The sequence below is a fragment of the Nipponia nippon genome, unplaced genomic scaffold, assembly GCF_047370975.1.
Source record: "Nipponia nippon isolate SJK-2023a ecotype South Korea unplaced genomic scaffold, ASM4737097v1 scaffold_1, whole genome shotgun sequence".
Lineage (NCBI taxonomy): Eukaryota > Metazoa > Chordata > Aves > Pelecaniformes > Threskiornithidae > Nipponia > Nipponia nippon.
This window is the reverse complement of record NW_028262290.1, coordinates 12,479,402-12,502,768: the sequence shown is the minus strand read 5'-3', so window position 1 is coordinate 12,502,768 and position 23,367 is coordinate 12,479,402. Positions and strand designations below refer to the sequence as shown.

The 23,367-nt window shown below is 43.1% G+C and overlaps 1 protein-coding gene across 1 annotated transcript; it reads left to right on the top strand.

Annotated features, from left to right (window-relative positions):
- The first annotated feature begins 3,242 nt into the window (after positions 1–3,242).
- SQLE (squalene epoxidase) lies at positions 3,243–21,987 on the top strand. The gene is made up of 11 exons (XM_087746138.1): positions 3,243–4,274; positions 6,357–6,609; positions 6,899–7,079; positions 9,730–9,826; positions 13,584–13,697; positions 15,344–15,515; positions 15,805–15,900; positions 16,490–16,632; positions 17,744–17,840; positions 18,386–18,473; positions 20,111–21,987. Exons 1-11 carry the CDS (start codon positions 3,990–3,992, stop codon positions 20,301–20,303), a joined length of 1,719 nt encoding a protein of 572 aa, XP_087602264.1. The 5' UTR covers positions 3,243–3,989; the 3' UTR covers positions 20,304–21,987.
- The last annotated feature ends 1,380 nt before the right edge of the window (positions 21,988–23,367 follow it).

Below are 23,367 nucleotides of genomic sequence, written 5' to 3'. Positions count from 1 at the left end.
GCATAAATACAAAACAGAAAAAACCAGGTTGTTTGGTAAAGTTGGAAAATAAGGCCATAGCAAAAAATCGGTAGCTCTGCCTAACTATCTACAGACATAACTTCTTATTTACAATAATATGTAAGCAACAAAAGATAGCTTTTATCAAGAACAAAGAAATGTCAAGCTTCCGGGGCAGTGAGAGCCAAATGAAGAGGTAGTGGGGAGCCATCCACTTTTGATGTCTTGGCTGGAAATACGGAAATGTTCTGAGGACACCTGAGCCTCAACCAGATGCCTCTGTGAGCGGTGAATTCAAAACCAGAATTCTGTAATTGCTACAGTTCCCAGCGCTAACTACTCCAAATATGAGTATGAAGAAAAATGGCTCATGAGTTACCTAATCCTGAAAGACATTTTGCCTGAGTATTTCATCAACAGAAGGTGATTTCTTGGGGTGGAAGGAGAACAAGCAAGCACTTTTGTTGGTCACATAATGAGACCTAATTACAGCCTGCAGCCAAAGAGACACCCACGTACCAGTCACGTATTACTGCCCTCTCCTCTGGCTCAGACACAATGGCTACACAGTGACTTGGACGAGACAGAAAGTTGATGCTCTGTAGTGGGTTACCTTTACGTGTTGTCACCGAGTCAACACAAGTAACCTTACAGCTGCATAAAGCAGGATTCACAGCGGGTGAAGAGGGGGTTTTGGTAGTTTACTGTAAAGCAGAAGATGAAATTTTACTTTAATCTTAAAATCATCATACCATTATCTTCATTCACATAATTCTACTTCAGTCTGTTTTCTTAAACACCATTCTTCTTCCTATCAGCCACTTAGGCTTGCTCTGGTCCTTGGTACGGCTCTGACTATGCACTTGCATTACTCTGGTATTATTTTCAGTAGTTGCTGGTTCATGTACGACAATTGACATTTCTTAGTCTTTAGAAAGTTTGCATTGGTTTCAGTAATCTAAAGGCTATGGTTCTTCTTATGTTTGGTCTCTACCATGAAATGCCCAGAAGGGTTACCCATGCTTTAGTTTGGTCTTACAATGTAGTGAGTGATTCGGTGGAGCTCAGTCCATAAAAAAGGCATTTTTAGCAGGCACAGGGAACATTACTAAACTGAACACAGGAAGTCAAGCGCAGATGTATTTAAGAGGTTCAGTCTCAAGTGGTTTAAATATAAAACTTGCTGACAGCTGTAATAACCCTTGTTCAAACTGGGGAAAAGCAGCTCCTGCTGTGAACACGTTTTTACAGGTAGATGCCTGTGATTATGCATGCCTCTGTGTGACAGGTACACTCTGCCCCTGCCGATGAAGATCGGGGCATTTAACACGGTGATCACCGGCTTTGCACACCTCATTTTCGCGCCTTTTATGCTCTCCTGTGCCTGCAGCAGGCCAAGGGCCGACCATCCCGCACACACCAGGGCTTCAGAGAAGCTTCTGGATCATAACCAATGATGACCACAGCTCAGATCCCACCCAGGGTATACATGGGGTGCCACCAGAGACCCCCTTGGGTCTTCTCAGAGCAGCACGTACGTGTTTGAAACCTCTCCTCTTGGGCTGGGATGCTTCCTGAGGAAACTTCCCGGGATCGAGTGCCCTCACCTCCTTTGGGTGAGTGATTGCTTCTGGGTATGTCCTTGAGCGAGCCCTCGGCCATTCCCGGGTGAGCGATTGCATCTCCTGGGTACCCACGAGAGAGGGAGAGTTTCCCCCCTTGTGAGCGAGCGAGTGTGCGCGCACTTTGGGTCATCACTCTCGTGTGTATTGACGTGTAGTGACCATACCCCGACTGACACCTCGAACCTGTGAAGTGTTAAATGTTATCGGAGTGTTGATTGATTTGGGTTTACCCCTGTTTCTCCTTGGTTTCTGTTGTTTGGTTTTGGCTGTTTTGTGAAATAAAGTCGTTTGAGCTTGTCCGTCGTTTGGGTTAGTTTTAGTGTACCTCCGTGACACTCTGCTGCACCAGAGTTCATTTCATCATCGAGGGAATAACGATCATCGCTGGATGAGACCCGTGTCTTTACCATACAGAAAAACCTGTGTTTGACCTCTTTATCTCACAGGATCTTTACTTTTAGCCTAAACGAACCAAAACCCCATCTCTTGCTGGCTCCTGTTTTCACCTGTATTCATTCAAGTCTGCGCATTTGTTTTCACTCTCCTGCATGAGAAACTACTGAACGTTTTTCCCCCTCTTCAAAATCCACCCCATTTTACCACTGCAAGGACCTTGTCTCCTTTCACTCCATTTGCATGATGGGTTTTGCTCACTGTTTTATCAGTTCTGCTTGGAGCAGGGTCCTGATGTGTTTCATAGCTTCATCACTTTTAAGCGTTATCACACTGCGATAGAGAGACATGTTGGATATTGTTGAGCTGCGACAAGCCCGTGGCCCAGGAAAGGTCCCTCAGAGAAAAGAGAGGACCCCAGGTGCGTGCTGCTGCAGAGCTCACTGCTAAAAAAGGATTATTTCTGTGTTGTTTGTTCTGTCCAGCCATGCAAATCCCCACATTCCCCTTCCCATCGGTAAGGCTGGGGCACAGCAGGCTCTTTCTTATCTTTCCCCCCATTTCTCCCACGGGTTTTGCGTCTCTGGGCCCTGTTCGCGGCTGAGCGGCTGCCAGGCTGCCCCTGCCCCTCCGGCTGTCCTGCAGCCCCACCCTCACGCCTTGCCCTTGGAAAATCTTTTTAAATCTCCTCAGGCTGCAGGACGGTGCCGTCCTTCAGGACTGACCAGCGCAGGGACCAACGCCGCCGCCGCCGCCGCCCCCTCCTTCTTCCCGCTGTTCGCCCTCAGCCTCCTGCCCCCCCCCGCAGCCCGGCAGGCGCCGAACCGAGCACGGGAGACCGCGGTGCCGCCGCCCGGCTGCCGGGGCTGCCCTCAGCCCCCCGGCCGCCCTCAGGCAGCCGCGCCGCCGGCGGCGGGAAGGGCGCGCGGCAGGGACCGCTCCGCCGCGGCGCGCAGCCGCCCCTCATCCCGTCACCACGGCAACCGCCGCGCCCCCACCCCGCCCTCCCCGTCGTCACATCGCCCTAGGAGCCCTGCCGGCGCAAGCCCCGCCTTCCCCCCGCTCGGATTGGCCGCCCGGCCATAGCGCCATCTCGGCATAGCACCGCCGATTGGCCAGACGCCGCTGAGGCACGGGGCGCGCGGTACCTCGAGGGAGGTGGAGGTCGTTGGTCATTAGCATAGCCCCTCCCCCGGCGGCCAGCCCGCTCCCCCCCCGCCCCTCGCCCTCGCGGGGTGCTCGCCCGGAGGCGCCGCCGGGGCCCGGGGCGCCGGGGGGGGGTTGCCCGGCGGCGGGGCGGGAGCCCGGGCCGGGGGGAGGAGGAGGAGGCAGCGCCGCATCCTCCCGCCGTGAGGCGGCTGCGGGGGGCCCTGACGCGAGCAGGTAGAGCATCAGCCGCGCCCCCGCCGGGGCGTCAGCCTTCCTCCGGCCGAGGCGCCCGCCCGGGTGCGTCAGGGGCGGCCCCTCGGCAGCGCCGCCACCTCACTCAGCGGGCGTGGGGGTTGCGGCCGCATCGCCGCCAACGGCTGCGCATCCCTGCCGGCAGCCGAGGCGGGGCTGGGCGCGGCGGAGGGGTGACCCCGGAGGCGGTGGGGAGGGAGCGCCCGGGCCGCCGCGGGGACGGGCTCCGGCTCCGCCAGCATCGCGTGTGGCGGCGGGCGATTCCTTAAGGTGCTGTGCGGAGGTCGGTGATTTTTAAAAGACGCTTTATATTGGGGTTTTTTTGGCGTTTTTGGGACCTCTTTCCGGGCTCCTGTGGCAGCCCAGCGAGGTGGGGCTTGTTCCTCGACAGGGTTTTGTGGAGCTCCTTGTTTTTTCATTGAGATCTCCCTCCCTTCCATCGCAAAGGAAGCCTTTGCGTTTCTGTACGTATATTTTTTCATACCTCCCACAAAACCCCGTTTTGGGCAGCATCCGTCGACGGGAAGCCTTTGGAGGAAGCATCCAGGAACAGTGACCAGTCCCCTCACGATGTGGACCTTTCTGGGTATCGCCTCCTTCATCTACGTGTATAAAAAGTGTGGAGACCTCATGACTTACGCTAATAAGGAGGTGCTACTCTCCGTGTTAGTGTTTTTCTCCCTCGGCTTGCTGCTATCGTACAGGTACCACTTCAGGGGGCCCAAGCAGCAGCAGCAGCGGAAGACCCATGCGGGGATGCTCTCTGATGTTCTTTCAGCTTTACCGCTTGTTGGCTTCTTTTGGGCAAAACCCACCCCAGGATCTCGTCAAATTGAACAGCCCAAATCCAGAAAGGTAGGTTCAATTCAGATGTGGCACATGGGGTGCAATGTCCTCCTGCTGTTCTCTCAGACCCTCTGCCCTGGTGAGGGAAAGGAGCTAAGAAGGGGTTTGAGAGGGTTTGTCTTAGATGCTGGATGTCTGATTTGTCATGTTCTGTGTTAGTTTTAGATGACAAAAGAAATAGTGAAACTTATTTAAGGGGTTTTGTAGAGAAAAATCAAATGAGTTTGAAGAAAGATTTGTAGTAAAGGATTATTATACTAGCAGAAAATTATCTTCAATGGCAGTCTGTTGTGGAGATGAAGGACTGGAGCATCTCTCCTGTGAGGAGAGGCTGAGAGAGCTGGGACTGTTCAGCCTGGAGAAGAGGGGGAATCTCATCAATGTATGTAAATACCTGAAGGGAGGGTACAAAGAGGATGGAGCCAGGCTCTTTTCAGCGATGCCCAGTGGCAGGACAAGAGGCAGTGGGCACAAACTGAAACACAGGAGCTTCCCTCTGAACATCAGGAAACAGTTTTTCAGCATGAGGGTGACGGAGAACTGGAACAAGTTGCCCAGAGAGGTGGTGGAGTCTCCATCCTTGGAGATACTCAAAACCCAACAGGATGCGGTCCTGGGCAATCTGCTCTAACTGGCCCTGCTTGAGCAGGGGGCCTTTGGACCATATTACCTCCAGAGGTCCCTTCCAACCTCAGCTATTCTGTGATCAGCTTGCTAATACTTCTGTATAAAACACATTTGTCTAGACAACTGCAGATACAGTTATTTGAAAATTATTGCTAAATATTGCTTGTACAGTAGCTACAGGACCTGGGCTCAGGTAGTCAGTCTGTTCCACTGAGTCAGCCTGAGACTTGCTGCGAGACAGTGGAGAGAGCTGTAGTTCTGTGGCTGGAGCTTAGCTGGAGTCCTGCCATCTAAGACTACTGACTGGACGTGCATATTCAGTACACCTGTGGGTCGGCACTGTTTGGCTACTTTCCTGTGTGCTTCTGGGCATTTTCAGCTGGGCACTGACCCCTTGCAAAAAAGACCTTGAAACTATTTTTGGCTGCAAGTCAAAGGTTCTGGATTTTTATTTTGTTTTTCTCGTAAAGCTTGCCTTTACCCCAATTTCTTGCATTACCTGAATTCAGATAGTTAAGTTTTGCACACCCTTGCTGCGTTGTAGATATAAACATGACACTATGCCACTAGAAATCCTAGTGTCAGTGTTGTTCTGGGCATTTGTTTCACTGATGCAATCATATTTTTCCCACTGTCAGCACTAGTGAAAGAGTGAACTGGACTCTATTCTACCAGCTGGAGAAATGACTTGCAGGTTTGCGCTAGAATTTCTCTTACAACTTTTTTTCACTTTGAAGTGTATGTGATTAGATGCTGTTGGGAAGATACTATAGTAACACAGCTGGTCTTCAGGTACCAGTTTATGTGTTAACTAACTGATAATGTAATCTGATGTTTTAAATGTAGGTGAATGGTAATTTTGCCTTTACTTTTGACTACCTGATGAGTTTTCACTTCAGGACCACTTCTTTATAACATTTCCCGGGTAGCTGCTTCTGCTGACACTTTTCCATGCTGAGTATTGCCATAAGCTGTTATTTTGGTAGGCAGGTTCACTTACAGTAAAATTAAAGAGAAATACATTGTCCAGTGAATCTGATAACCTTTTTCATTGCAAAGTGCTATGGCCTCCGTGTAGTAGTGGCTCACTGGTATGAAGGCATTGGTGTGTTACTTTATAGATCAAGAATATGGGACAGCCATGGCTTACTGCTTTTTACAGTAACTTGACTTTTAGGCTCTCTGAGACTCTGTTAGTGGTTTGTCTTTGATCAGTGGGGCAGTTTGAAGCAATTGATTTTGTTTGGGGGGACGTTTTTTCTTTTCTCTGCTTGTTGTGTTTTTGTTGCATTGTAGAGTACAACTGATTTCATTTTGGACAAAACTAAACTGGAAGATGCTCTCCAACTACTGATGCACTCTGTCCCCTGGGTCAAAGTAGAACTAGTCCAAAGTCAGCCCTCTGACAAGGTTATGGTACAGATACATTGGCACATGTAACTTTGTTGTCTTTCTTTTCTAAAGGGTAAAAGAGAAGTAAACTTCTCAGACGTGTATCTGACAGAGACTGCTCCAAATACAACATTATCGCCCCAGTATGATCCAGAAATTATCATTGTGGGATCAGGCGTCCTTGGTTCTTCCTTGGCCACGGTGCTCTCGAGGGATGGAAGAAAGGTGACTGTGATAGAGAGGGATCTGAAAGAACCTGACAGGATAGTTGGAGAATTGTTGCAACCTGGTGGTTTTAATGCACTTAGAGACTTGGGTCTTGAAGGTGAGTGCATTTAAAATGTAAATATATCTATAACACAAAAGTTACTACACTCAATTATGTTTTTAGAAAAAGCACGCCTACAGGGAAAATGAAGAAATAGATTATCTACACTTAATATTTGAATTAAAGTTGCTTGTGTATTTCCAGTCTGCCATTTTGAAAATATTTGTCCTTCAATATGTGTGTTTTGTGTAAGAAAATCGGACTCTATGTAAAGAAATACTTTTCATACATAATTAAACTTTCTTAAAACCTTTTTTTAACTCATCTATTGGCTTGTATTTTGCAGATACAGTAGAAGGTATTGATTCACAAATAGTAAACGGTTACATAATTCATGACAGAGAGAGCAAGTCGGAGGTTGAAATTCCTTATCCAATGTATGAGGATGGCCGCGTGGCCAGTGGAAGGTCTTTTCATCATGGCCAGTTCATCATGGGTCTCCGAAGGGCAGCGATGGCAGAGCCCAAGTGAGTCACCTTGTAAACATCACAGTTGGGATCCAGAGATTCAGAAGCACTGTTCCCAGCATCCGTGAGATTCCTTAGCCACTTCACTCTGTCCCAACACAGAAGGGTGCAATGAACAAGACTGAGAGAATGTAACAGCTATAGTTATTTGCTGTGATTTTAGTAGACATGTTCATGAGTTGCATATACATCATACGTTAGCCTTTGGGACAAGTTAATCTTTAAACTACGGGAATATAAGCTTTAAATATTAGGCAAGGTACTGGCCCACCTGTGTGAGAGAACAGTTCAAGGGTAAAGAGTTGATTCTCTTCTACTGATTTTTGGGTTTGGCATTTTACCAGGCACAGTGACCTCTTCTTAGTGAGCAATGTGTAGAACTCCTTTGGTAAAGAAACAAGTGGCAATTCTGGTATAATTTCTTAGAATCATAGAATGGTTTGCATTGGAAGGGACCTTTAAAGGTCATCTAGTCCAACCCTCCTGCAATGAGCAGGGCCGTTTCTTTCTTCCACTGGTGCTATGTGTCATGCCAGAAATCAAGCTTCTTTTACATTTGCATGTTGTTCTGCTTTTTCTGATAACAAGAAGTGAAGCAAAATAGCTAGAAAGGAGCAATAAATGGAAGTAGCTCTTTCCAGTTATTAACCTCTGTTTTTCAGAATCTTGAAGATATCTTCTCTTCCTAATGAAATAAAAATTAGTGTTTGGTATTTCCTCTTTAACTGATTGCTTGCTTTTATACACGAGATGAGAAAGAAACTTCCATTGAAACAGAATAGATTCTAGGTGCTGTTTTCTGTGGGGTGTTTTTTTGTCTTGTCTTTTTTTCCACCCTAAGTAATGCTTACAAGAGAAACAGGGCTTTATCATCTTTTTACCTTACATGTCTGTATTCTGAACTGGAAAATTGCATTCTGCTATCATACCTGTTATATGAATTATTAAAAGTAGCACTAAAAGATAGCAGCTCTGTAGTTAAAATTAATGACAACTGTGGTTAGTAGCTATAAAAGCTAAAGCTTTGTTGTTGAGGCTTCAAGTTCAGTGAAATTTGGGCACCTGTTGGCTCAACTTATGAGAAAACTCCAGTAGCTGTACACAGTCTTTGAAGCAGAAATTTACAAAAGCTAACATTTGTGACCTGAATTCAATTCTTTCACCTTTTTCCACACTGTCTTTAATGTTAATTTTGTGTATGTTTGCTTTCCATTTTAATTGTAGCATAGAAAACTGCGTGTTAAATTAAGGTGCAGGAGAGATCAGGAACTCTTAATAGTGCCATGAGGTTTTGTTTTTCATCTCATAACTTGTGAAAATATAGGGGATAATTATTACTGATTAATACATCCTTTTTATAAGTACTAGGCAATATGAATTCATTTCAGATGAATAAAATAATTTTGCAGAGGAAAGAGGTAGGTAGTTAATTATTTTTATAGTGGATGAGAACCAGAAAAAGAAGTAAGCACTTCCTTAGATAACTGAAATGACAACTATAAAAGGAATTTAAAGCTGATGGTAGGATCTGCAGAACTCTGATTCACCTGCTGTTAGCCTGACATGTTGCTGCCCTCCCTTGCTGTTCAAGTTTCTGTTAGTGTGCTTACACATAACCCTTCATATTTTGGTACAGCCAACCTGCAGGTTGCCTGGCAACTTAAGCCAGTCACGATCTGCTCTGAAATTTCTGTGCTGGCTGACATGTAGAAAAAGGCATGAATTCAATTCCTCCTGTTCCCTCTGAGAGCCTAAAATATCAAGCTGTTGTATTCTCACGTGGACCTTCAGCTCATTTCTCCAAGTTGTGGAATTCCATCTAGATGTGAGAATATTTGTGAGGGGGAGAGAGAGTGTCCATTTTGAGCTGCTAAATCTGAACTGCTGGGATCAGGTCTAACAGCTCAGACCCAATGAGGGATTTAAGTTTACAGAGCTTTAATTTGTGAAACTCAAATAGCCCTGGTTGGGAGGTTGAAGTTGAGGATGCTCAGTTCAAACTCCAAACGTAAGCATTAGCAGAACTTTAAAAGCATAAATAGCCAATAAAAAAGTGTATCCTGTATTCCTGAGGTGAAGAGCTAGATGTCTCTGTCCGAAACAGGTTGGTTAGATTATTTTGGACTACTCTGAGAACTAGGTATCTCACTTTTACCTAGTGTACATGTTAAGTGTTGAAGTGCTACTTCGGATCTTGCTCCTGAATTCTGCTTGGAATTAGGTCTTACACACACTGTCAGCGTTCCCCACCATTCAGCAGGGGTGACTCAGTAGCTGCCTGATTTCTGACCATTATTAGGGTGAAACTCCTCTCTGCATCTCTCACATGGCCATGGAGCACCTGAAGCACAACTGGGGATTCTGCTAAGTGTTAGGGTGTTTAAGATAAGCACTGCAGTTTTAGAATACTCTCAAGTGTCAAACCAGATGGTAGTGTAGTACTGAAATTAATGACGAGCACTTTTTGACATTCAATGTGGCTTCTGAAGGTGGTCAAGAACACATCTTTGTCATCAAATTTAAACAAAGTGTTTGTGCTGGCAGAGACAAGATTAGTGAAAATCTAGTTTTCCTTCTGTGTCTAGTGCCTTGAAATGTTGGTATCATTAATCCTCTTTCCTTCTGTTCTAACCCCTCTATTTTATTTCAGTGCAAAATTCATTGAGGGGACTGTGTTACAATTGCTTGAGGAAGATGACTGTGTCGTGGGTGTTCAGTACAAGGACAAAGAAACTGGAGACACTAAGGTAAGACAGTTTTCTGTTGCAATCTTTGTTAAACTATTGAGAAAATCAAGGGTTGGTATATATATATAAAAAAAACTTTTACAAAACCTGTATGTCAGAGCACTGGTACAGACATAATGCAAGTGTCAAGAAAGTGAAAGCTTTAATAAAGGGAGCTTAACTTTCCAGTGGATACAATCCCAGCATATGGGAATTCTTGTTACAACTTCTTGTGCAGCTTCTGATTTCAGTGTCTCTGGAGAATTCAGTTCATTATTTATTTCAATATTCATATGTCTGGAGTTTGAAATCTTTTGAGAGTTACTGGTGGAAAAAACAATATATTAAGAGTTATGCTTTGCCTGTGTGTAACGGTCTACATTTCCACGTACACTTCCACCAGAGTTCTGGCCTATTTTAATTGCATCACTGCTTTGATTAATGTTCTTTGCCTCAAATAATGCTAAACTGTTGGCTAAATGCTATGAAGCCGTATGAACTTATAATAAAAAGTTTAGGAGAGAATAGTGTAGGTAGAATCTATGTGCTGAGGTTCTGGATATACTGCCTATTCTCTAGAAGAGCCCAACTTGAAATCTCCCCATTTGTTGGCTTTAAAATTGCTTTGCTGCCTGAAGTTATGTAGCCAGTGTGTTTGATGTGCTCTGGTGGGGAAGATGGGAATCTCCTGTCTGCGCTCTGCTGCCCTCCATACAAGATTGAGAAAGTTCCTGAGCGGCTGGAAGATCCTGCTCAGAGCATTACTAACAAAATCTCTCCTCTTTAGGTCATTTTGAAATGGAAATGGTGGTATAAAACCATATGTAACAGAACCTTTTAAAAGTACTTGCCCAAGATGTAGGAGAGCTGGTTTTAGACCCTCCTTGGGGGCATTTCAGCCCACTTTATGGCAAAGTGCTGTAAGTAGGAAGCTGTAAGAGAGCTGAGTGGAAACAACATCCTTGGGCCCTCTTGAGGTAGCTGGGGGAATCATAGAATGTCCTGAGTTGGAAGGGAGCCACAAGGATCATTGAGTCCAGCTCCTGTCCCTGCACAGGACAACCCCAGAATTCACACCATATGTCTGAGGCCGTTGTCCAAATGCTTCTTAAATGTTGTCAGGCTTGGTGCCGTGACTGCCTCCCAGGGGAGCCTGTTCCAGTGCTCCACCACCCTCTGGGTGAAGAACATTTTCCTAATGTCCAACCTAAACCTCCCCTGGCATATCTTCCTGCCGTTTCCTCGGGTCCTATCACTGGTCACCAGGGAGAAGAGATCAGTGCCTGCCCTCCTCTTCTCCTCATGAGGAAGCTGTAAACCATGATGAGGTCTCCCCTCAGTCTCCGCTTCTCCAGGCTGAACAGACCAAGTGACTTCAGCCCTTCCTCGTATGGCTTCCCCTCTAAACCCTTCACCATCTTCATGGCTCTCCTCTGGACACTCTCTAGTAGCTTCGTATCCTTTTTGGACTGTGGTGCCCAGAACTGCGCACAGTACTTGAGATGAGGCCACACCAGTGCAGAGTAGAGCGGGACCATCACCTCCTTCGACCGGCTGGCAACGCAGTGCTTGATGCACCCCAGGACATGGTTGGCCTCTTGGCTGCCAGGGCACACTGCTGGTTCATGTTCAACTTGTCATCGACCAGAACCCCCAGATCCCTCTCCATGGGGCTGCTCTCCAGCCTCTCATTCCCCAGTCTGTCTGTACATCCAGGGTTGCCATGTCCCAGGTGCAAAATCCAGCACTTGCCCTTGTTAAACTTCATACGGTTGGAAGGAAGAGGGGAAGGAAGGGGGAGTTCCAAGTGCTGTTCTAAATCCAATTTGCTTTATCATCCAGGAATGTAGAAGGGGTTTTTTTGTTTTGTTTTGTTTTGTTTTGCTTGGGGGGTGGAGTGGGATAGGGCGTATTTTGCTTTGAGATTTGTTTTTAAGCTTTACACATTTATGGATGTTGTCGTAATTTTAAGTGAGACTGATCTGACCAGCAGTAGGGTGACCAGTGTTTTAGCCTGCATCTTTCCTGAGAGCATAGATGTTGTTCTTAAGGCTTTGAGTTTCCTGTCTGTATAATGGGGATAAGCAAATTCACGTTTTGCTCTGAATGCTGAAGTTCTGTGGCTGGAAAGAGCTGTTTCATTTGCTGGCCTAGATCTCCTTTGGTTGTAGAAATGTAGTGTAAGAAATTTCCACTAAACATTTCTTCTTAACTGTGTTTCTCTACCTGTGACTTTTTACAGCTTTTTATAGGGAAAAAAAACCCGACAAAACCAAAGCCTGTTTACATTCCTTAGCCTGCTTTCATAAAGAAAGGCCGCTGATCTGTGTTGACTGTCTGTGTTTTTCTGTTCTCTCTGTCCCCATTGTCCACCACATTACCTTTTGAGATTTTTATTCTCTTAAATGAGGTTGAAATTAGCCAGTATGCTAAAAATCAACTTATAAAATTTATCAAAACCAGGCAACTGAATAAAGGTCTTAGTATGTTGACTGTGGAAAAACTGTAGCGTGAACATTCAGATCATTAGACACCAGGGAAGCCGTATGGGCACGTGACCTTGCTCTAATTGCAGGAGTAATTAGAGCTTGCAACTGTCTGAGACAGGAATCCAAAGAAAGAGGTTTTGTTAGCTCTACTCAGGAGCTCACTTCTATAAGCTCAGACACCATAAACGTCTATTATTTTACTCAGCTCTACTCTCATCTGATTTTGTCCCACTTCCCTTCACACAGCAACAAATGTAAGGATTGTGTGACGCAAGTGACTGAGTCCATTCCTGTGCAGGAGAGAACAGCTTGTAGAGGAACCCATTCACGTTCTGGCTCGCCAGACGCTTCCATCCAATAGTAAAATATTTTCCAGGAGTTCTAATGAAACGCGGTGTGCTTTTTTGCCTTGTTACTTACATCCTGAAAGCTTAAAAGGAAAACAATTTTTTTTCAGCTCATGCCAAATGTCCTTGGCCTTCAATAATCTCATACTAATGCTCAATATAAATCTATAGTCAACTGCAGTTAAATCGCTGACTATACAGACATTGACAAAGCTGTAGTTAGAAAGAAACATCTACCTTTAAATGCTTTCTAATATAATAATGTTGTTACATTACCATAACAGTAAAATGCTTAAAAATATATTTTATGCTTATGTTGGAGAACAATGTATGTGTTAAACATTAGGAATTTGTGCACACGTTCAGGCTGAACCTGATCAGTTTACTCAGATTTTATTCTGTCCATATACACTATTTGTTCTTATAGTTCCTAAGTATACTAGGAACTGCTCAGAGTTCACTGCTTGGTCTTTTAAAGAAGATCTTGGCATGCTTCCTGCATTTTAGTTTGTTACACTTCGGTTTATTTTTGTTTAGTTGCTTATGCATGGTTCGTTAATTTAAAATTTCTTCTTTGTTTTCTTTTTTTCTCCTGTTGAGCATTATAGGCTGAAGGGAGCACTTACTCTACTTTCTTGTCTTTTTTTAATCCAAGTTCCTATGCAGTCCCCATAGCTATGTTATCTGATTGCATGTCTAAAAAAGCTGGAGTATATTGTTAGATCAACTTTTAGAGGAAATAGAGTTAAAAATGAATATGAGGACAGAAAAAAATACTGTATTTCTTAATACATATATTATAAATATGGTCTGTGATCCTCTTACATGTTTATTGTTTTGTAGAACATCTGATGTGCAATTGAAAAAGAGCTGGGGAGTTGTTTCCCACTGTTGTGAGGCAAAATGGAAAATGCCGTTATCTTTTTTTCCTTTATGCTGCAGGAACTTCATGCACCACTTACTGTTGTAGCTGATGGACTTTTCTCCAAGTTTAGAAAAAACTTGGTCTCCAGCAAAGTTACTGTTTCATCCCATTTTGTTGGTTGCATTTTGAAGGTAACTTTTATGTACAACATTATATAAGCCAGTATGCTACCGCTTCTTAGTGTGGGTGTGAATTTCACTGACTTTGTTGTTGTTCATTATCTTTTCCAACAGAATCAATTAGAACTATGCTTTTAGATATTTATCCAGCTGTTCTGTCAGTTTCTGTGTCCCTCTGAGGAGCACTTGGAAATTTTGGTCTATGTTTTTAACTCTTAAATTATTGATGCATGCTCCATCCCAGGTCTAGGATAGCTGAACTTGCTATGTCAGACTTGACATATTTGGTACAGTTACAGATCAGATTTTCAACTCTTAAAACACTTTTAAGTAACCGTGAGCCAGTTTTTTTGTTTTGTTTTGTTTTTCTTAAAGTGGATATTGTTGTTAGAAGTTAGATTTCTGGTTTTAAGAGTAGAGTACAGTGTTAATCTTAATCATATAGTTGAACAAGGGAGGGTTTAAAAAAAGTTGGATTAAGATTCAACATAGCTAGTTGAAATTGAGCACTGGACTCACTAGCCCAGTTCATAGAAAATACTATTTTTTTTAGTTCTTTTTTTAAGAAAAAAAAGTTGCAGCATCTCATATAAGGTAGTGCTATGTGTGCTCTTAGTGCTATATCTTACATAGCACTAATCTCTGGATTACAGGTAGGCACCATTGTAAAGCTGGAACCCGATTTGTAAAATTATTTCCCTGGATATAGGTGCTTTGACTGGTTTATGTTAAGATATTGGTAGCTAAGATGGCGACACTCATTTTTTCACAATACTTACGGCACTTGTTCAGGGAGTGGAAATCTTGAGTTTTAGATCATCCTAGCAGCTGTGGGTCAAACCACCTATGTTTTATACTCCAGAAGAATACCCAAACTGTGCTCCTGCCTGAAGGTGGGGTACCTTGTAACCAGGTACATATATACCTTCGGGACCTATCAACTTTTAAGAGAGAAAGTGAGAGTCTCTGTTGGTAGCTGGGTGGTTGGAGCCCTCGGGTAGGAATCCTGGCTGGGTCTTGCCCTCCGTGGCTGCTGCAATAACCATTGGATTAACAGCAGAAATAACGAAGGGAGAAGGAACCAAAACTGCAGAACTTTCACTGGTCTGGACACACTGGCTTGGGGGAACTTTCGCAGTTCTTGGGTCCCTACCCCTACGGTTACCACGGCCCAAGTGCCTCCTGTTTCTTTACTTTTGGAAACTTGTTTAAGACCTGGTTAGATAGGACCCTATGATTCTTCCTCAGTTGCTGTCGCCGTGTAGTCGTATACAGACCAGGGTATTTCTTTCCCTCCCACCACCTTCTTTATGAAAAGAAAACAAAATGATCTTATGGAAAACTACTACGTTGATTACATTACAGGTTTTCAATGGCATGTATTAAATATTAGTGAGGTGTTCAAATGAAATGTATAGCTTAACATACATTCTAGTAAGTATTAAAATGTATCGCCCAAAGAATTGTAACTACACTGAGGCTCAGAACTTTCTTTTTGAAAACACTTCTCTTGTTCATTTAAAGAGAAAAATAACACAAACATAACATGATATGGGATTTTATTTCAAAGTATTTCAGAAAATGATTTTGTGTATCTGAAGTTTAATATCCTTTCATTAATCAGTCTCAATCTTTCTCCCCCTTCTTTTCTTTTTAAGAATGCATCACAGTTTAAAGCCAATTATGCTGAACTTGTTTTAGCTAAAACTAGTCCAGTGCTAATCTATCAGATTTCTTCAACTGAGACTCGGGTCCTGGTTGATATTCGAGGGGAAATGCCAAAAAATGTAAAAGAATACATGATTGAGAACATTCATCCACAGCTACCCGGTAAGTCTAGAAAGATTTCCATCCATAACTGCCACAATTAAACGTGCCAAAAAAGGCACATGTCCTTGAATCCCTTGAACGGTGTGGGCTCTTTCCATGTGCGCAGTTACTGTTTCAGTAACCATTCATCCTTCTTCGATTCCACATCAAATAGCAGTTTGTTCAGCTCACATCTGTGAGGTCAGCAGTTCAGAAGGATTATACCTCTAAGAATAGGTTAAAATGGGTTGTGTGCAAGTTATTTTAGACTCTATCTAAGTAGTGTAACTAAAAAATTTGGTTATTGCAGATCACTTAAAGGAACCATTCTTAATAGCAGTTCAGAATGATCGTTTAAGGACTATGCCAGCCAGCTTCTTGCCTCCTTCAGCTGTTAACAAAAAAGGTATGTATTCTGAAATAAAAGGAGGGAAAAAGGCATTATAAACTTCTTCTGGGGCTTAAGACTTTGTTGTCATAGACATATGTTTGTTGTTCAATCCAACTGTCTCATAATTCTTCTATGAAAAATAATATTTTGAAAATGTGTACCTTGAGCATAGTTTAACTGGAATGTTTATATTGACACCAGACTTCAAATCAGTTCCTGCTTTATTTTTAAGTTTAAATCACTCACTTGCTCAAGCTCATACAAGTGTGGCCTTTTTAAGCAAAACTTGGTCAAGAAAGGAAAGAAATTACCTTGAAAAGTATGTGTGTGTGTGCGTTTGTGTTCTTTGACACACACACACACGCATACCTATAGAGAAAAAAATATTTTTACCTTGATCATCTTAAAGCCTTTTTAAGCCTGTGAATTTCAAGACATCCTTTTTTTTTTTCCCTTTCTTTTTTAATTTCTAGTTGTTGTTCATCTTTATTTTCTGGTGGGAATGAATTCTTAGTAAGTTTGATTTTTAAGAAAATAGAGGATTTGAGGTCTAAGATTATGTAATGGTCATGCAGTATCCCATTAATTTTTCTCTTCTACCTAGGTGTTCTTCTTTTAGGAGATGCATATAATATAAGACACCCTCTGACTGGTGGAGGAATGAGTGTTGTTTTAAACGATGTTAAAATATGGAGAAGTTTGCTCCAGGATATTCCAGACCTTTATGAAGATTCTGACGTTCTTATGGTAAAGCTTTATTTTGGACTTATTTTAGGCAGCTTTTGCTGCAATTTAGTGACACACTTTTAAGTTTTATGCGACTTGGGGACATGCAAGTTATTAGTGAAGCACAGCTGTTTTCAAAGCTTTGGGTAGATAAGTCGTAGGCATTCACCAGTAAGCAGAGCTGTGCTTTGTGAGTGCTATGGCTGTGTGGCAAAAGGCAGATTCGAAACTGTGCTTACTGAGCTGTCGTGTTTTGCTTAAGGGGACTGGTGTGCTGTGTCTAGTCAGCATATTTTGCTAATATAACCTGATATTCCTGTATTAGTGGTGTATTTGTAACATAGATTGATCTTCAGTGGGGTGGGATTGGAACATTATACTTGTGTGAGTGGTACTTAGAGAATAATGAGCATCTGTACCGAGTTTTTCAAGATGCATCTCCATGCTCCACTAGCCTCTTGACTGCTGCATTAATCTCGGAGTGGGAAGGTAGAAGACATCCCTCTTTCCCAGGATTCAGCATCATCAGTGTTGATGCTGGGGGTTTTTTCAGTGAGATTTATACCCAAAATTCTGAGGAGTAGATTTAATAAGATCTCTTCCTCATTTCTTTACTGCTTTTAATCAGGTTAGGCATATGGTCTTGGCTAAATTACAGCTAGAATAATTATAGACTGCAAGTAAATGATTCAAAAAGTGCATTTGAAAATTCAGAAGCACTTAGAGGGACCCTGAATGTCAGGACAATATAGGATTTACCTGACCAAATGCAGATACTTACATCTCAGCTAGGCACCTCAGACTTTCAGTTATTTCCTACTTGTTCTCAGTCAGAGAGAACTAGGTCAGTGTTATCCTTCAAGTTTCTGACCTACTCTACCCATTTGCTCTAGGATGAGATGAACCACACCCTGGAACTATCTTTTTTTTTTTCTATTCTTAGAGTAACATGATCCTAGATAACTGGTTTGACAAGTTTCCAAAGTTCCTTAATGACCTAGCTTGGAACCGATCCAGTGTGTCATTAAATCCACTCTACACTTCAAGAGTATGACTCTTACCACCTCTTTGGGAATCTTTCGAATGTCCTTCTGTGTTTACTGACAGAAATAATTGTTTTTTCCTTTTTCAGGCAAAAAGAACATTTTACTGGTCAAGAAAAAAATCTCATTCTTTTGTAGTGAATGTTCTTGCCCAGGCACTTTATGAACTCTTTGCTGCCACAGATGGTAAATATATTTTAAAGATAACTTCTGAGTAATTACAACTTGGTAAATAAATATGCCTGGGGAGGGGATGTGTATGCGTATGAGCATATGTCCGTGTGTTTATGTGCATATATTTATATATATGTGTCTGTATATATGTATATTGATATATATTAAAAATATATCAGTCAAAGGATTGTAATGAGTTAGCTTGTGTTCTCTGCCTAGTTGTTTAGTTCTAGTGTTAGGTAAGCTAGCGTTACGAGTTTGAGCAATGTGAAGGCAAGTCTGGAGTTAGTATTGAAAAAAACAAAACCAAAGAAAAACCCCACAAAGAAAAAACAGAAAACACTTGTTCATGTGTCAGTTACTATGCAAGAATATGTAGATATTCTATAAGACTATGCTTTAGTTAAATAAAACTAGCTCAAAATCCAGCTGAATTTAACAGAACAACAGCTACCAAAGTACCAAAGTCCTGGATTTTATATCACTGTTGTTTACGCTGAAAAAATTTTTGGTATGTGTTGAATATATTTGTTGAGTTGTTTTAATTCATTTTGTAGATTCCTTGCATCAGCTAAAGCAAGCCTGTTTCCATTACTTCAGACTTGGTGGAGAATGTGTCTCGGGTCCTGTTGGATTGCTGTCTGTGTAAGTGCAGTGTGCTGGTAATAGTTAATGTGAACCGGGTCGAGCATTGTGAGCCTCTGTGAGGATCTGCTTTGCTCCCTACTGGTTGGCTCTGCACAGGTTGAATCATAGAATCGTTTGGGTTGGAAAGGACCTTTAAGATCATCAAGTCCAACCGTTAACCCAGCACTGCCAAGGCCACCACTAAACCATGTCCCTAAGCACCACGTCTGCCCGTCTTTTAAATACCTCCAGGGATGGGGACTCAGCCACTTTCCTGGGCAGCCTGTTCCAATGCCTGACTACCCTTTTGGTGAAGAAGTTTTTCCTAATACCCAACCTAAACCTCCCCTGGTGCAGCTTGAGGCCGTTTCCTCTCATCCTATCGCTTGTTACTTGGGAGAAGAAACTGACCCCCACCTCACTACAACCTCCTTTCAGGTAGTTGTAGAGAGCGATAAGGTCTCCCCTCAGCCTCCTCTTCTCCAGACTAAACAACCCCAGCTCCCTCAGCCGCTCCCCATAAGACTTGTGCTCCAGACCCTGCACCAGCTTCATTGCCCTTCTTTGGACACACTCCAGCACCTTGATGTCCTTCTTGTAGTGAGGGGCCCAAAACTAAACACAGGACTCGAGGTGTGGCCTCACCAGTGCCGAGTACAGGGGCACTATCACCTCCCTGGTCCTGCTGGCCACACTATTCCTGATACAAGCCAGGATGCCATTGGCCCTCTTGGCCACCTGAGCACACTGCTGGCTCATGTTCAGCCGGCTGTCAGCCAACACCCCCAGGTCCTTTTCTGCTGGGCAGCTCTCCAGCCACTCCTCCCCCAGCCTGTAGCGTTGCATGGGGTTGTTGTGACCCAAGTGCAGGACCCGACACTGAGCCTTGTTGAACCTCATGCCGTTGGCCCCGGCCCAACGATCCAGCCTGTCCAGGTCCCTCTGTAGGGCCTTCCTACCCTCCAGCAGATCGACACTCCCGCCCAACTTGGTGTCATCTGCAATGGTCCAAATGAGCCTATATTGTTAGGATTATACTAAAGGTTGGAGCTTTATGAAAAGCTATGTCTTTAAATGCTGACTCTTTTTTTTCCTTCGTAAAAAATGCCACTAAAAGCTGGAGGTTAATGTAGGTGACCTGGGAGTTTGAATGATATGGAGTGGTCCAGACTAGCAGAGGAGCTGGTGGAGATGTTTCATGCTTGACAGGTTGAGAATAGTAAAGGATGAGGTCTTCCAGGAAAGAACATAAGGAAATTGGTAACTGTCAAGGTGTTTTGAATGGCCCCTCGGAACTGCTGAATGCACAATAAATCATACTGCTTTGAACACGTCAGAATCTGTGCATTTATATTTCTCCCTTTTGGAGAGCTAAAACTGATAAAGCCTGTTGCGAATCATCCCCTGGGGGTTGCTGAAGGCAGACACCCGCTACTGGAAGTGAAGAGAAAGCAGCGGTGTGTGTTGGCTGTACTGTAGGAAGGAACACAGGGTGTCTGGCAGCTCCGAGACCACCGAGTTCATATTTGGAGTTGAGATGGCAGGACCAGACTGTGTGTAGTCTTGGGGGGGGGTGTCTATTTGTACAATGCAAATTTGTCAGTGCTTTCTGATTCTGTTTATTTACATGTTTTATCTATTTGTTTTTAATACAGGTTATCTCCTAAACCAATGGTACTGATTGGTCACTTCTTTGCTGTGGCATTATACGCTGTTTATTTTTGCTTTAAGTCAGAGTCATGGATCACCACGCCTCGAGCATTTTTCAGTAGTGGAGCTATTCTTTACCGGAGTTGCTCTATAATATTTCCACTTATTTACTCTGAAATGAAGTATTTAGTCTATTAACATCCGGGGGCAAATGACTGGAGGAGGAAAACATGAAAATCGTGATGCCTTCAAAATCTTTGGACATGTACTATTTAATATTGTATTATGTTTTCTTCTCTTCAAAATGCGATTTCCTTGATAAGGATTTGACTTAATTTTGGTTTTGTGGTTATATACATATATATTATATGTAAATATTCTTTTCTTTGCAATTAAAATTCAAAAAGGAGTTAGCTGTTTACAAGGGCCATAATGAAGTGTGGACATGTGGTAGATAATTGCCAGTTTTGTCAGAATTTCATTCCTTGCTTTATCCATTGCCGAGTGCACCGCTAATATTAATAAACTGAAAAGTGAAAACTGTAAACCATACGCTGCTACTATCCTTCATGCTTCTTTCTGTTCAGTAGTTCCATACACTGTTTCTTCATTACTGTGAAATATTGTAAGAACACTCTTGATTTGGGTTATTTCATTAGGATTTGCCTCTTCTTTTTCATTTGCAGCTAAGATACGAGCCTACTGGCACTTAAAAGGACACTGTAAAGGATTTCAGATCTTGAAGTGTCACCGTATTTTTAACTTCAGTCACTGTTGCAAGTGCCGTGTTGCTCTTCTGAAATCATTCTTTACACCAGAATTAATTTAAGCAAGTAATAATCAAACCGTAGTTATGTTGGCTACTGCATCGCCCTCAGGTACTGAAAGCACATGGGTTTCAACCTTTCTTCCTCTCTCACTGCCTTTTAAAAACTTAGGGGGTTGGTTTTGGTGCACTTGGTGTGTGTGCAATTGAAGTTTAACACTGCCACGAACTGAAGCACAGCAACAAACTATCCACTGAAACAAATTCAGCCCAGGCTATTTCCAGCAGACGGTAAAGTAATCTTTAATAATACTTCTTAAAATTCACGACAAGTACCACAGAAGTGTCCTTTTAATACTTGGAATATGTTTTTTTTTTTTCCTGTAGAAGTTACTGCATGCTACTAAAGAGTTCATGTCTTTTACTGTTGGTCACTATTCCTCTCTGTTATCTTTATCAATATGCTTTCCTTTGTTCTTGTGCATTTTCATTTTCCTGACCTTTCTTATGATTGCTTTGTGTCTCGCTGTATGGCTCTCCTGTTTCGGCTTGCCTAAACAATCACACGTCAGTGCAGCCAACAGGTTAGAGAGCAGTAACAGATTACGTTTTCCTGTACCGGTGAAACTTTGACTATTTCTTTTGAAAATGACCAATTGCTTAAGCTGTACAGAAACACACATTTTACGTTGGACTGTGAAAAAAAAAATCTGTGGAGAGGCTTTTTTAGTATTTGATTTGACGGATATTTCAAATGACCTGTTCTTTTCCAGAAGCAAAAGTATGTATATTTTTCTAACCATATCAGTTTTGATACCTTCCTGAAATTACACGCATCATGAATATGTCTATGTTTAAACTTTAGGGTAAAGTACTAATATTTTCAGATATCATTATATGTGGTAACTAAACGATGCCCCTTTAACGGTATACAAAGTTTGCAGAATTTATACAAGTGTTTTCAAAATTTGTGACCATTTTGAAAATACTGATTAATTTTACATTGTCTATTTTTTTTATATTATTTGCAGCCAGTCTCTTTAAAGTCAAGGATAAACAGTCCTGAGCCAAATACGCATCCTCAGCTAACTTAAATAAAACGTTATGATACCTGTAGATTTTTTTTTTTTTTTTGGTTGTGTATCTCTGGTTAATGAGTTTTGTTAGGTCCTGATTTATCAGGAAGTACCAGTGTGCTTAAATTTACATATTATGTTTAAGCTCCTTTTTTCTTTTCTTTTCTTGAACTCAGTGCCTGGTGAAGTGTCTTGATGATCGGGGTAACGATCACGTGTTGGAAATTACTGTGAGGGAGAGAAAAATCTTGCACGGATATGTAAGGAAGAGCAACCTGAAAATACGACTGGTGACACGGTTACGTGCCTTGTCCGCAGGACGAGATGAAGGACTGGCTTTGAAGTATCGCACAGAGTAGGATCATTTGGGCACAGGACAACACAGGGTGTGGGCTTCTAACTGAAATGGCTGATGAGAGGGTCTTGGGTAGCGTCTGACAGCGTTGGTGGGCTCCTGCTCCAGCGCGTGGGTGGCACGCAGCAGTGCTGTGCCCTAGCGAGGGAAAGTCGCAGGGCGGAATTTCCAGCTCTGTTCCGTAGTCCCTGGCTGTGGTGTTTTCCTCAGGGACACAGAAGGAGGCTGGGGGGCGGGGGGAAAGTCGTGAAAGAAGCGGTTCTTGAGCCAAATGAGAGAAGAGTAAAGTTGGCAGCGAGTGGGCGATGTCTATAGGTGAAATGGAATCTAACAACAGCTAACGCTAGCCAGAGTACGCAGCAGGCAGTCTGTAAGAGTCCTGGTTTTCATTTTCTACATCTGTATAGAATCATGGAATCGTTAAGGTTGGCAAAGACCCTTGATCTTTTATCACTTGTTACTTGGGAGCGATAGGACAAAGTGATAGGCAGCAAAGGGAAGCGATAACGCCAGGAAAGATGTGTCACAGGCATGATTCAGAATCAGGAGCACAATGCACACACAGACAGCTCACAGGTTGCATCATATATAGAGAATTTGTCGACTGCAAAATTTAATATCCTCCTGTGCCCTTAGCAGTGTGCTTTGGTACGTGTTGCAGGCACGCGAGACCCGCATCGTGCATATGGGGTTATCCCTGTGTTCCAGGACTGGTGACAGCTACAGCTAACAGAGAGCAGAAGGAACAAGAAAAGCAGCTGAGAAAAGTAGCGATGAGATTGTAGCTCGTGACGTGGTGCAGGAGTACGAAAACTTGCTAGTGGTGGGGGGGAAAGAGGAAACTGCAATTCCTTCTCTGCTAGGGAGTGGTCTGGAGGCTCCTTCACAGCTGGGGAGCCCGTGTGTGCATGCAAGCGGCACAGCTCTCAGAGCTTGTTTGAGAAATTGTATCATGGAGGTTAAGTGTTCTTGGTCTTCCGTTTTTTGGCGTTTGTTGTGTTTTGAACGAGCCCTTTACTGGCCATATATTTATGGGGCAATGAGAGGGTTTTTTATTACAGCTTT